Source organism: Ceratina calcarata, unplaced genomic scaffold (assembly GCF_001652005.2).
Source record: "Ceratina calcarata isolate Rehan_Ccalc_2016 unplaced genomic scaffold, ASM165200v1 scaffold310.2, whole genome shotgun sequence".
NCBI classification, from domain to species: Eukaryota; Metazoa; Arthropoda; class Insecta; order Hymenoptera; family Apidae; genus Ceratina; species Ceratina calcarata.
In genome coordinates this window covers 543,610-557,006 of record NW_017153562.1, presented here as the reverse complement: position 1 = coordinate 557,006, position 13,397 = coordinate 543,610, and the positions used below count along the sequence as shown (strand labels likewise).

Genomic DNA, 13,397 nt, shown 5'->3' with positions numbered 1-13,397 from the left:
TTTTGGCACGTAGCTATTTATTACTAGCATTGTTCTTCCGACGTCTGATTTCTTTTTAATTATAGGAAATGCGTTTTTCTAATGTACATTAACTTCTGGGATTGACTGTATAGCCAATACATCCTTAATTACTTGACTAACACAAAAACTTTGGACGTACGATATTAATAACGAGAGTTCGGCAATTAGAGTTTCGAACAACAGAAAGATACCATATGAAATCTTTTACCTTTTCTGTCACCTTCCTCTCGACGATGGATGACCGTCGGCTCTCCGTCGTCACTTCTTCTTCGGTCTGCATAACATTTGAAAAAGAGTCGTTTAGTCGAACAGGTAGTAGATGTATCGTATAGGAATGAATGTTTCGATTGGAAATTTGCTTCAGCTTTAGTTCGGTTCAGTGCTCGTGTACCTTTTGCATGGAAAAGCGTCGCGGGGGCGGGGATGCGCGGCCGTCTTGGAACGTCTACGTGTTTGAAAAAAAATAATAAAAAAAATATGTTGGATCTGTATGAGCAATCGGTGTATAGCGCGCGTTATAAATTGGGAATGAGTTTCGCCGAATGCAAAAATCTGTTCAACCTTTTCATCCGTTGTCACCAGAGAACTTCTTCGGCTTTCTGTCCTCAGTTCCTCCACCTGTCGCGAGATCGTTATGAAATAATCGATGTCGATGACAATTTGTTAAACAACGTAGAATCGAATTACTTACTCTGCTGATAGATTGTTTTCGAGACACGGTTTTCTCTGTTTTGAGGGCAGGCTCCTGGAACAAAGAATAACGCAGTGCAAAAATTGAAACATTTTTAGGAATTCATCGAATGAAATTGAAAGTATATGCTTACTTCTTTCTTTTCTTCCTCTTTCTTGGTAACCTTTTTCTGTGTACAGAGGCAAATTTCATTCGATTAATTTACATATCGGCTCGCTTCAACGAGTCTTACATAAAATTTATACATTTTCGGATAGTTACCTTTTCAACTTCTTTCTTCTCTTCCGGTTTCTTCTACGCAAAATTATACAAGTCATAATTCGTTCTTACAAATAGACTTAACGGTGTTAACATGCGTTACAAAATCAAACAGCACAGCAGAAAAAGCACGCAAACAGGAATGAAAGGAGGGAGTATGGAAGATTTATTGCAAAGCTCAGTTTTTAGGGCAAAATAATAATAATGAAGCGTATTGATCAGCCGATCGGTATTGATTCGACTCGGCTGGTCGTCCGTACCTGTGAACGAACGGCAATAATAAAAATGAAGCTGCGATAAGCTGAAACAGACCAAGTATTCGTTAGCGAAGCTGTACGTGAAAGTAAAGTAAGCGATTGGTTATGCTTGAACGCTACTAATTGTTCGCAGTGGAATCGACAAGCCGATAATTCGAGCGCATACTTCGCCACTCTTAAAATTAAATTAAACGTTTTATATCTATCACTGACCTGCAACACTTCCAGTTTCTGAAACAGAAAAAGAAACGATCATTTTATTGCATACTCGCCGATTTATATCTACGAATCATCTCTCTTATCTCATTGGTTTTTAATATTCACATACGTGGGACGAGTATACGCGACCAGGACAAGAATGCAAGAGCTAGGAACCGTAGGGAGTTAAATGATTCTGTATTTGTGTTCCCAGAACGTGTAAAATTTATCAATTTTGTCTAGAAACAAAAAAAGGAAGGAAGAAAGAAAGAAATGGTCGTCCGTACCTCCTGTTTGGCAGGTTTGTCGATACCGTTGGGTCTCTTGTCGAGTGTGTCCTTAAAAAATAATTCAAAACAGGGTTTGTCATTTACCGAGGGCATCAAAAAGATATTGCCTGTTGCGAAAGAGACAAAAAGGGAGGTGGCGCGTAAGAGCGTGTCACGAAGTGTAGAGCATTAGTCACGAAGGGGTAAACAGATTACGAGAAACAAAATGGATTTCGATTTGGGACAGTTTACCTTCTCTTCCTTCTTCTCTTCGATCTTTTCTACCTTCTTCTCCTCTTTTTTCTTCTTCTCCTCTTCGATTTTCTTCTCCTCTACCTTTTTCTTCTCCTCAACCTTTTTCTTCTCCTCTTCCTTTTTCTTCTCCTCTTCTTTTTTCTTCTCCTCGATCTTTTTCTTTTCTTCTACCTTTTTCTTCTCCTCCTCTTCTTTTTTCTTCTCCTCTTCGATCTTCTTTTTCTTCTTCTTTTCCTCCTCTTCGTCCTTCTCCTCCTCTTCCTTTTTCTACAATACGTACAAGGTGTCGCATGCAACATTTAATGACGGAACCACGTACATGTTCAAGTACACATAATATAGGAAAGAACAATTTTTAAAATATGTATGGGGGGGGGGTACGTATCGAAACGATAAGTGAGTCGAACGGGTGACACAGGCCGAAGTACATACGGGTTTGTGCCTGATCAAATTTCGAATTTACCTTGACGATCAACCGCGCCGACGATTCGTCCTGACCGAAGTCATTGCTGACGACGACCCTGTAGTTGCCGGTGAACGAAGTGGAAGCGGACGTGATCGTCAGTTTCATGTCCGTACCGTTGAAAGATATCATCACGTCTTTAGAGGCCTTGATCAACGTGGTGTCTCTGCGAAGACCAACGAACGTCAAATATCGCGACCGCATTGTTTCAAACGAAGAAATTATTTGAAGAAGTAAAGACATTCACCTGTACCAGGTGATGGTCACTTTGCGGTCCTGCTTCGTGAGACTGGCGACGAGCTCGACCGATTTACCCTCCTCGATCGTTATCGATTTCAGCCCGGACTTTATCTTAGGCTTTTCTCCCTCTTCCATAATTTCTGTCACCTCCACGACTTGAGACGTCGCCTCTCCCTTCTCGTTTCGGGCGACCAGTTTGTAGACGCCTTTGTCGGCGGCCGACACTTGCTCGATTTCCAATTTCACAGCGAATTCACCCTATTATCAAAAATCGAATTACCCAGCTATTTCTAACGACAAGATCCAGGATATAGAGTTCGTAAGAAGGTTTCACGCACGTCCTTCACTTGCTCCACGTGCACTTTGTGCCTGTTGTCCTCTTTGACAGCTTGCGTTTCTTTGAACCAAGTACATTCCGGCGTGAACTTGGAGAGCACGTGACACTCGACCACGACCGTCTTCTTCTTCACGATCTTGATCACCTTCGGCTTCTCCTTGATCACCGGAATAACTGCGTAGGAAGAAATGATGAATTAAGGATCGACGAGCATTTTGGAAAGCTGTCGTAGAATCATAAAAATCTGAATCAAGTCTCACTTTCGACGTTGAGCGTCAAGTTGGCGTTCAGTTCGCCGAGAGCATTCTTGATGTTACACTTGTACAATCCCGAATCGTCGGGTCCTGGATCGTTCAGACTCAATTTGATGTAATACACGTCCTCCGATTCTTGTACGACGCTCAGCGAGATTTTGGAGGATTCTTTGATCACCTGACCCGCGCGAGTCCACACGATCTCCGGTTTTGGATTCGCTTTCACCTTGCAGTCCATGATTACGAGTTTACCCTGATTTTGAGACTGAATCCTCGGCTTCTCGACGAAGGTCGGTCCGTCGCCCTCGGGTTCCGGCTCGGCCTCGATGTTCAGATTCAGATTAGCGTTGCTCTCGCCGTATTCGTTCTTCACGTGACACCTGTAAGTGCCGCCGTCCGGCGCCGAAGGATCCTGGAACGATCGTTCACTGCCAGACTGATCTCGCGACATGGACAAAGTACAAACGTTCATAGAAAAACCGTTGTAATGTTCACCTTAATTTCCATGATTAATTCGTAAACGTCTTCCTCCACGGTGTTGATCTTGATCGAGATCTTGGAAGATTGCTTGACGACGTTCGTCCCCCGGAACCAGGTGACCTCCGGCTTCGGGTTCGCCTTGCACTTGCACTTCATCGTGATCAGTGTACCGGTCTCGTTCGGAATGATGCGTGGTTTCTCGACGAACGTGGGTGCGAAACCGGGTCCTTCTTCTGCATCTTGGAAAGATCCACGGTTAGACGCGACCGAGAGTTGACCAACGACCACTTCCGGCTCGAACGGAAGTGGCTCGATTGCTCGCTCGTACGAGCTACTTCGTCGGTCGATTAGTAAAACTAGTAAAAGTCACGTGCTCCTGAATTCTTGCGAGAAATTCAGGAGCACTTAACTGACAAGCAACGAACGAACTCTGATTAGTCAGCGATAGCGCAACGTACTGCGGACTTACCCGACTGGACGAGACCGAACGTTTACGCCTTTCGTTTCATATACTCGTACATGCATGCGTAAGTGGATAATAGACGATCGATTCTCCCAAGAACCGTTTGAAATTCGAGTTCGACGTCGAGACAGATAAATATGTACGTATACGTGCTAGGAAACCGAGAGGGAAGGCGTCTCGGCTGGCTACTAGCAACGAGCGACGAGTCCGAGCCATTCGCATCGGACAATCTCGCCGTGACGAAGATGACGACCGATGCTCGACGCGAGCAGCGAGACAACGCGTGCGACACCGATGCGAATAGATCGGAAAGAGAGTAGCCAGGGAGACGCGGCATGCCGCGTCGACTTGCCTTGGAAGTTGAGAGAGATGTTGGCGTTACTCTCGCCGAAGTTGTTAAACGCGTTGCACCGATAATTTCCACCGTCGGCCTTCGTCGGATTCGAGATCTCGAGCGTGAGCAAATACGCGTCCTTCCCGGTCGCCTTGCGTGACATCTTCACGCGTTTACTGTCGGCGATGGGCTTCTGGCCTTGGTACCAGGTAATGTCCGGCACCGGGTGAGCTTCCAAGATACACTCCATGATCAACACGTCCCCTTCTTGTCGAATCGTCGGCTTCTTTGGGAAACGCGGCGGTTTACCGTCTGGTATTCTGCGTAAATCCACTCGTGAAACACTCGGCGCGGCATCGAGACGATCCGCGATTTGTTTTTTTTTTTTCGGTAACGATTCCGTTCCGTCGCGTCGCCGGCAAGCGGTATGCTCACGGTGACCGTGCTCATTTTCAACGAGACGAATCTCGTTCGTTTCTTCAACGACGAGACCGATAGTACTCGTCGACGTATACGTATATCGTACGGCGGTCACCGTGAGCATAACCGAGATCGAATCCTGTGAAAGAAATGCAGCGACGCGAGGAGAAATACCGTCTCGATGCATACTTGAGCTTGTCACCCCCCTCGAAGTTCAAGTTGATGGTGGCCACGCCCTGACCGTGCTTGTTCTTCGCAACGGCCTTGTATTCCCCGGCGTCTCCTTTTGCGACGTTGTCGATCCTCAACCTCGCTAGATGATACAGTTTTTGATCCAGTTCCAACGACATCCCGTATCTTCCACCCTCTTTCACCTCATCGCTACCGTGATACCTAATCATCGCCACGTTTCATTTTGCAGGAACTTTCGACTTCGCGATTGGAAGTACGAGACAGGTAGAAAAAATTCGCGTAAGCATGCGGCGACTCGACGCGAGCGTCGATTCTCCTCCGGGATAAAACGTTAGAAGGCCGTCTGATCGTACTTCCGTGAACGTGCGGGGGAGGAGGGTTGTTTCTTACCACTTGACGCTCGGTTTTGGGTCGCCTACTAATCGGCACTCGAAGGTGATGGTGTTACCGTCCTCCGATTGCCTTATGATCGGTCGTTCGGTGAACGTCGGTTTAATACCGTCGTCGGGGACCGGTGCCTCGTCGCCTACGTTCATACAAACGAGCTGCGATCTCCAAAATCCTTACAACAACCTTTTTACGCTTAATCCCTTCGCACCCTCGTCTACATCCTCGGGCTGCGGAAGGTTTAAGCCCTTCGATCCAAGGTCAGAGCTACGTATCGATTTTCAAATCCTCCTAGCTTATAGGTTGCTTCTCACTCGTCGCGTGTCCATTCGTCTCCGTATCCTGGTATCACGTCGTCGTCGCGTATCGTCATAAACAAGTAAACCGTTGCATCGTTGGACGAATAAAAGAACGGAATGGAAACGCGTGGAGCGACGCGCGATGGCGACGTGATACGAGGATACGCACCCTCGCTATCCTGTCTGTAGACCGTAGACTTTTACCCTTTCCCTTGCGTGTACTGTCTGTACCGGTATCTCGGATACACGTGTCTCTTCTGTTATTCACATTTTTGGTTGCAAGCTAGTTTTTGTTTCGAGTGCAAGCTAGAAAACGTGTGAGTGGACACGTCTACTACGTTCTGAATCGCGTTACATCAACGTCACAGTCACACGGCAAACGATGTGATGATATGCAGAATGAGAATAAAATGTGTGCGTGTACGTGAATCGTAGCGACCTAACGAAGCGTCAGCGTGTTGCGATCGGCGTTCCATTTCCCGTTCCCGTTCCCATTCCCATAGTGCGCGGGCGAGCGAGACTCGCGGTCAGACGACGGGGTACTCGTGGAATGCCAATCGCGGAATTAATACGTGATCGAAGCAGCTTTCGTTACGGATTAATCGTATTTCCATTTGCGATCTACCAACTTCCGGTACCTACTCCTTTTCCTTTAAACATTTTAATCGTCTGGGTTGTATATCGTCGCTCGTTTCATCGAGCCGACAATCGATACGTGCTCATTGCTCGACCGAGTAAATAATTAAAAAATAAATTGTCACACGCACGAATCGAGACAGAATAATGGGTAAACAAAAAGACGATCAGGTGAACAGAAAAAATAATGAATAAAGCAATGTACAGGTCGTGGTAATTGGTAGTGAGACGAGATATCAGGGGGAATCAAAGACGTCGATTACCGATATACATCCCCGTAATGAGAAAAGTGGAAAAGTGGAAAAGTAGGTAATGGACGACGATCCAGTTCACGTCTACGGAATCTTAGGTTCGCAGAATGGACCAATCTTGACTGTTATTACGCGTGCAGGGTGCACGGTACTCATGAACGTCGTCCCGGTAATTGGGCATAGACGTGAACTGTATCGGCGTTTGCTCGACGCGTGGACAAGGCCTGATCACCAATTTTGCATGGTACTTACTGTCGAAGTTCAAGGAAATGGTGGCGTTAGATTCGCCGAGCTCGTTCTTCGCGGTGACCTTGTATTTGCCAGCATCCTCGACGGTCACGTTCTTAATTTCCAATGTTGCGAAGTACGAGTGGCCATCTTTGTCGACGGTGAGCTGAAAACGGTCGTTGAATTATCCGGTAACGAATCGAGCGAGAACCAATGGTCGTCGACGTATTCGGTTCGGCTCTGAACACTGAACCGTCGTCGGACCGTCGAATCTACGGTCGATGGGATCGGAACGAACCTTGTGCCTCGGCGAATCTTTGACCATGTCCCCATCGTGAAACCACGTCACCTTGGGCGTGGGATCGGCTGTGATGCGACATTCGAAAAGTAATCGTTTACCATCGTCCTCTTGTCTGATAGCAGGCTTCTTCGCGAAAGTTGGCGCGATTCCATCGATTTGTCTGCAACCGCAGATCAAAAGTTCAAGTGTATCCGACTGGTGCACGGTTACTCGCTAGACCCTCGACACGACAAACGTTAGCATGCTAGAACGTTGGATCGGATCAAGTTACAACGATAGGATTCGCGATGTTGGCTACAGCGGGCTAATTTACAGTAGAACGGGTCGGTGCTTGGTCGGACGAGCCAAACGGGTTTTGCAACTTTTCTAGATGGAAAGAAAAATTGAAAACCACTTGGCAAAATAGCGAGATCGTGCAGTCGCTCTTAAGTTTAATGCGATTTCGGGGAATCGATGCCAGCGGCTACTCTCGTTACGATCAGTTTACACGTTTGGCCGCGCCGCCGTCACGTGTGCGCGTTACTTACGATCGATTCGTTTCAGCGAATTCCCTGACAACGAGGGTCTCTTTACGCGAGTTCAACGTTCCGCTCTTGTAAATGCTGCGATTCGGTTCCGTGGTACGCGGATTCGCGACGTGTATAAAATGTAACGAATGATGATCGGAACGATACTCAGGCCGTGAACGAGATGCCTAGATCGCGAGTAAAATGCGTTCTCCTTGATTCTTGTTTCGCATTAAAATCTCCGATCCGATCGACGACGGTCGATCCAATGAGCTGCCTGCGCCGGCATTCGAAAAGAAAGATAAAACGAGGCGGGGCTGGTTCCAAAGCGTGAAACGAAAAGAATGGCAGATGCGAGGAACGTCGAGACTAACTTTAGCCGTTGATTCTGAGAAGAAGTAGGCTGCAGCTGTTCCCTCGGATTTTCACAACGTCGATCGACCGATTCGTCTTATTATACGTTTCGCGTAGGTACGCGATTCGTGAAAGAAACAAAAAAAAAGCTCGCGTTACTTTTAGAAATCCGGGGAAATCGATCCGAAAATATAACACCTTCCCGAGCTTGTCGTCCCCGGAGAACAAAGTTTCGACCCAATTTCTATCCGTCTTTCGAATTCTCGGAGCGTCAGTTAAGTAGCCCGTAATTGCCGTACTAGCATCGAGCGGCCAACATCATAAATCCACCGCCCACACGCGTAACGAGTGCTCGACGGAGAGGTCTTGAACGCGTCGAAGGTAATAAACGTTATTGGTTAAAGAGGAGGATTCTATTTCTACGTCGCGGTACGCGTGGGTGGAAAACAGAAATTTTCAATCGTTAAAACCGTATCGAGCTCTCCGTTATCGTTCGGACTGCGTGTGCGCGTGAGCGCACGTGAACGCGCCCAAAAATAGCCAACGTTCCACGACGATTATTATTAGTCAGCCACGTTGCACCTAAACTCTAAACACTCCGGACGAAACACCGTCGCTCTCGTTGCAATTTAGATTTCTCTCGTCAACGTGACCGATCTCGTTCTCGTCTCGCGGTTAGTCAACGTAGATGCAGAAAAGCGACACCACTCACCCTTCTCTGTCAGTCTCTTCCGCAGCTGTACAAAAAGAGAAAAGCGTGTAAAGCGAAGCGATTCTAGTTAATAACGGCGGTAAAAGGAAAAGCAAAAGTAACGGCAAAAATAACAACAAAAGTAATGGCAGAAATAAAAGCAGAATTGTGTAAAGAGCCCGGAGAAGCGACAAACGTTCGTCGAAACGCAATCTTTCGAACTTACTTCTCCCTAGGCTCGTCGACAGCTGGAAAAGTAATCAAGTATTATTTCGAATCGTCGTACGAGGCTCGATCGTGAAAGTTCGTGACTTTAAGGATCGCGTACGCACGTCCAGCGAAACGAAGTACAAAGGGTCGCGAACGTTTTGCTGCTATCGATGAAAGGGAGCGACTCTTGGACATTTCTACGGTACCCCGTTGCGCGACGTGTGGTAACAAAAGAATCTGCTACTCACGGCTGAAGTTCAGATTAATGGAAGCTGCGACTTCGCCCATCTTATTCTTGGCCTTGACCTTGTACAAGCCCGCGTCCGTCTCGATGACGTCGTCGAGCTCGAGGACGACCAGGAACTTGTTCGTCCCGATGCTCTGCATCTTGAAGTTGGTCCTGGAATCCGGACTGAGCTCCGTCTCGCCTCGGTACCATGATATGTCCGGTTTAGGCGAGCCGATCAATTGACACTCGAAGATCAGTCGGTTCCCGTCGTCTTCCTGCCTGAGCTGCGGCTTCTGGGTGAAGCTCGGCGCGAAATCGTCGGCGACCCCCATGGTGTTGGGTCGCCCTTACCGCTCTCCCTCGGGTGGCACGCCACCCTCGTCCTCACAGAGACTTCTTCCTCTCTTCTCCCTCTCCTCTCTACGTCTCCGAGAAAGGTTCACTGAGGGTCGGGGGGGTTCAAACGGTGCCGGCCCGCGGCACCATCCAACTCTCCCTACCGCCTTCGGTGAGTTTCGACGCTTCGATACCTGCCGTTTGGAAACGTCAAAACGTTTTCAAGACGTTGCCGACGTAATTTGTTAACTGGTTTCGCGCGTTGCGATTCGGACGATCGCGAGATCGGGACGGTGCGAATGGACCGTGAGCGTGAAACGGTAGAGACGGTATTTTCGTGGAATTCGTGACTCCAAGCATATTTTCCAAGACGCCCAAGGCCGAATAATTGCGTAACACTTCTATTATTAATACGACTCTTGGCTCGAAAATAGGTGAACCAGTTATCTCGGTAATCGGTTATTACGTTTGCCGTATAACTGTGAAGAGGTATGCGTTCGATTCGCGATAATCAGCTGTACATACACCGTAACAGGAGAAGACAGAACGGTCTCTCTCGAGAGTAGATCTGACCGTGATCGGCGATCAGATCCAGATTCGATTTGGAGTCATCACGAATCGCTGAATCAAACGTCACCCGCGATCGACGACCGAAGATCGGAATCGATCGACAAGGAGCGACGAGGCGAGAGGTGAATCGCGGCGGGGGAAGAAGCGGATAATGTGGAATCAAGAATGGACCAAGTGTTACAACGACGTCGCGGTAAGACTTGGCACGGCGCCTCGAGACATTCCTCGGATCATTCGACACCCTTTTCCACTCATCTTGTTTCTCCTTTGCGCTTCGTAGCGTCGAACTTGGCGAATTCTAAAAAGCTCTGTCCTCGAGGCGAACGAAGAAGGGATGAAAACGTGGTCAATCGAAATTCTGGGTTAACGAACTCGATGTTCCATTCTGCGAAACTGAGACTCGAGTCGACCTTTCCAACCGCGAGTTCTTTGCTCTTTGTTCGAGATACACTTTTGACAGGAGAGGTTCGTGCGTGCCAACTGAAGAAGGGAATGACCGAAGCGAATACCGAAAGGGATGTTCGAACGCGTCCGTACACTCCAATTCTATTAACGATGCATAGAAGGATGAACAATTTTAATTGCAAATTCCGAAACGAAATCGAGTCGATGAGAATTCGAAAATCTGTAACGAGCGAGTAGTCGAGAATCGTGCGTCGGCGTCGACGGTCATCTGAAACTTTTCTTACGAGGGAACAGCATATTTTCCAAGTATGATATACGACGAAGATGATTGGGCATTGTTCTGCGACGTAAGTGAGATTTCGATGCGCGAAGTGATCGACGGATGAACAGGTGTCGTGACAGAGGAGGAGCGCGCGTATGTCTCAACATTTTTACCCCCTCCCCCCGCGACTGACTTGGCATAATTTTATTGTCTTCTCGCGACGCGATATGCTCGATGACAGACTGACCCAATAACAAGTGGCCTGACGGCACGAAGGTACGGTTATAAAAAGAATGAATGAAACATTGTTAGGAGATTACCAGACGAAAATATCGCTGTACTCATTTCTCTGATAGAGATCGCGAAACGATGACGATCCACTTCTTCGATTCAAAGGGATAACCCGACGCAAACGCTGACGAATTCGAGCGACAATTAAAAATGGATCGCGAGTCACACTCCCTTCTACTTTCCTCTGGATTTATTTTCGTGGACTGATTCAAGTTCTGGTGACCAGCCTCGCGAAGATATTCTCAATTTCGAATTCCTGATGGAAGAAAGCTCGACGAATAGAATCGAGATCAGGTGGACGAGGAACATTCTGCGTGACACATCTTTGGGACACGTCGTCGAAAATACTCGAGTAAATGGCTGAGCAACGTTCGGCGTGTCTAAAAAGAGGCGAACGCAGTGTTTTCGATCGGGAAGGCGCGACGGACGAAGAACGTCGAAAACGATGGATCAGTCATCGTCCCGTGCTAATTTCGAGCAGGCACCTGGCAATCAACAGGTGCAATTATTCGTCGGATCTGGCGAGCATCGGATTTATCGTGCATCAGCGGCGAGAGCGGTGAGAAAACGGATGGAGGCAGCGACGGCCGAAACAGCGAATGAACCGTTCCTCCTCACGTTACGTCTTCTAAAAATAAGCAGACTTCGAGCCTAGATACCTAGATAGTGGTCTACGAATAGTTCGCGACCGTAGCAGACTCGTGGCAATTAGTCACGAGCAGAGTTTCAAGATTCGGGAATCGAGCACTGATCTTCGAACGTATCTGGCGAACAATTATGACAGCGGGACGACGTGACGACAACGCAACGACGACGCATCAGACTCGTCCGTATACCAGTTTCTACCACTGGAGGTAGATTTTCTACCGGTCTCTTCCGTCCGAGTATGGGCAAGGGTGTAGACGCCTTTACCTCTTTTATTCGCACCGTGTCGATCCGGCGATCTCCGAGTGGACGCGAGGGGGGCACTCGTAACACTTTTAAGCACTGAAGCACCAGGAGCACCCGCGATCCACCGTTCAGATCGGATCTCTGCGACCCAGTCGATTCGATCCTGTGTCGAAAGGGTGACTTACTTGAAGCGTGAGATATCCAAAGACCTTCCAAAGAAAATCCTATTACGGTTCCTGGCACCTCGGCGTAGATCGACGCGTTTCCCGCGCACTATCGATTCTCGAAACGAAACGCGAGCACGCGAAATAAAATGTTACAAAAAAAGAAAGTGAGAGTAGTGTAGAAAACGTTCGGTCGTCTCGGTCGTGGTCGTCGTATTCGTTTCGCGTTGTTGCTCCGTTTTTAAACTGTATTGTACACGTATTCCGTTCGTTCAGCCCTGTCCCTCTTCTTTTATACGGACGGATACCAGGTATCTTGGTCTCTGGCTGTGTTGGTCTCAGACCCCGCGCGCCAACTAAGCGCACGGAACATCCTGGTCGCACCTCCACGTCCAGGCTGGCACCTCTGCGTCGGCGCCGATTCCCCGAGAATTTCTCTGCACTGGCAATGGGTGGTTCCCCACCTCGTCGATGGGTACAGTGTTGCACACCCACGCTTCAGAATCTCGAGCCCGATTCCCAACGTTGATCACCGAGTCCTGCGCACGGCTCGCCGCCCCTTAAGGGGTAGATCCACCCCTTTACACTTCACGCCTGCGCTTACACCCTTTGTTCTTGGCGCTTCCGTTGCTATTGAACTTGAAACCTCGTACGTAGCATGTAATTAGCGGTGGGGAATAAGGGGGTGCGGGGGTACGGAGGTGCGCTCTTCTGGCGAAAATAACGACCGCTGAATGTTTCGCGAATCGCATTGACCCAGCTTGAAAAAAGATCTTGCGACCTTACGACCGATTAATTATTGTTCCAACTAAATCGGTCCCAGTAAATTCAGCGTGCAACAATGTCGCGCCGACGACATTCCCGAGTCGAAATTAGACTCTTATCCTTAAATATAATTGTGTAGGACTCGATACCGTACGTGCATGAACAGCTAAATGCGTCAATGAGAATCGATGATCGATGAATCACGATGATCCATCGAGAACAGATAGAGAGATATCATAGCGGGTAGGAAATAGAAGCTCGGAACAAGAAAAAGTGGGTCTTGGCCGCCGTTCGACGAAAATAAGCAGTTCGCGTACGACGCGCGACGGTTTTTTTTTTTGCGAACGATGTCGTCACCGTTTTAATTCGCGAGCTCTTTAACTCTGGTATTCGAATTTCTACGCGATCGCGAGACGTTCCTGGCCAGATTTCAAAACTTGGATCGAATACCGAGTCGATACGTTTGCTCAAATTTCCTGCGACTCTCGT

At 48.0% G+C, this 13,397-nt stretch overlaps 1 protein-coding gene across 1 annotated transcript in view; it reads right to left on the bottom strand.

Moving 5' to 3' along the window:
• The window catches only part of bent (projectin protein bent), a 56,320-nt gene extending 43,807 nt beyond the window's left edge, over positions 1-12,513 (bottom strand). The window contains exons 1-17 of the mRNA XM_026813104.1: positions 12,165-12,513; positions 9,244-9,754; positions 9,012-9,033; positions 7,232-7,394; positions 6,958-7,099; positions 5,523-5,658; positions 5,130-5,333; positions 4,539-4,840; positions 3,739-3,956; positions 3,250-3,655; positions 2,991-3,163; positions 2,660-2,910; positions 2,413-2,578; positions 1,947-1,982; positions 713-763; positions 583-639; positions 230-295 (exon numbers count right to left, since the gene is read on the bottom strand). Coding sequence (XP_026668905.1) covers positions 230-295; positions 583-639; positions 713-763; positions 1,947-1,982; positions 2,413-2,578; positions 2,660-2,910; positions 2,991-3,163; positions 3,250-3,655; positions 3,739-3,956; positions 4,539-4,840; positions 5,130-5,333; positions 5,523-5,658; positions 6,958-7,099; positions 7,232-7,394; positions 9,012-9,033; positions 9,244-9,556 — 2,706 coding nt within the window. The 5' untranslated portion in view covers positions 9,557-9,754; positions 12,165-12,513. The remainder of the gene's footprint in view (positions 1-229; positions 296-582; positions 640-712; positions 764-1,946; positions 1,983-2,412; positions 2,579-2,659; positions 2,911-2,990; positions 3,164-3,249; positions 3,656-3,738; positions 3,957-4,538; positions 4,841-5,129; positions 5,334-5,522; positions 5,659-6,957; positions 7,100-7,231; positions 7,395-9,011; positions 9,034-9,243; positions 9,755-12,164) is intronic.
• Positions 12,514-13,397: the final 884 nt, after the last annotated feature.